The sequence below is a fragment of the Sphaeroforma arctica genome (assembly GCF_001186125.1).
Source record: "Sphaeroforma arctica JP610 unplaced genomic scaffold supercont1.11015, whole genome shotgun sequence".
Taxonomy (NCBI): Eukaryota; class Ichthyosporea; order Ichthyophonida; genus Sphaeroforma; species Sphaeroforma arctica.
Window position 1 is genome coordinate 1 of NW_014029543.1, and position 871 is coordinate 871.

The window sequence follows — 871 nt, forward strand, 5'->3', positions numbered from 1 at the left end:
CACTCACCCTCACCCTCATCTTATACTGACTTTCTACAGATCCAGAGCCAATCCACCGATGGGCGTGTACGAACAAACCCTCATACGCAGCCGTTGATAGGCATTAAAGCCTTATCACACCAATACGCAATACTTATGGGGGCCACATGCGCCCTGAGCCGTTCTGCATTGTCCGATGAAAGTGTGCGGCGAGTGGAGGCGTTTGTGCAGAGGTCTATGGAACCCACCACTGTGCACATGCCTTTGATTTACAGTAATTATCTCAAGCTGCTCTCCCACGACGCCGTTCAGAAAGACGATCTGGTGTGTTTGTTGTGTGGACTGTCTGTGGCGCAGCCTCAGCGGTCGTTGTTACTCTTGTGTGGTATGTATTCTTCCATCTTTAATCGTAACTAAAACCCTAATTCCTAAACCCCTAAACCATGATCCTCCATTGACAGGTGTTGGAGATCTACCGCTCACACAAGAAGTCTCCGCTGTGGCACCCTTCGTCCAATGTCACGTGTCTGCGCTCAGTCATCAAGTCATGTGCTCGTCTGTGCAGGACAAATAAGAAGTACGCGGTCATAGCCATCAAAGATGTCTACCCAGCCCTCAAGAACTCACCTGGTCACTTGGGACTGGACTATAGCAGTGTGGATGCGCTAACGGCGTATTATGCCATCATGTATGTTATACGCATCCAGTTTGTTGATGTTGTAGAGTGCATTGGTAGATATGTTTAAGTTTTTTGTTTCTTTGTCTATACCCTACGTATTATATATATATATATGTATATATATATATATATACATATATATTTATATATATATATATATTATATATATATATGTGTGTGTGTGTGTGTGTGTGTTATTATTGTTATATTATT

The 871-nt window shown here is 43.3% G+C and overlaps 1 protein-coding gene across 1 annotated transcript; it reads left to right on the forward strand.

The window, feature by feature from the left end:
• Positions 1–135: 135 nt before the first annotated feature.
• Positions 136–667, forward strand: SARC_17500 (hypothetical protein; the record flags this gene model as incomplete). The annotated part of the gene is made up of 2 exons (XM_014288407.1): positions 136–303; positions 441–667. Coding segments are annotated over 2 exons (395 nt in total), but the record flags the coding sequence as incomplete, so codon positions are not given.
• Positions 668–871: the final 204 nt, after the last annotated feature.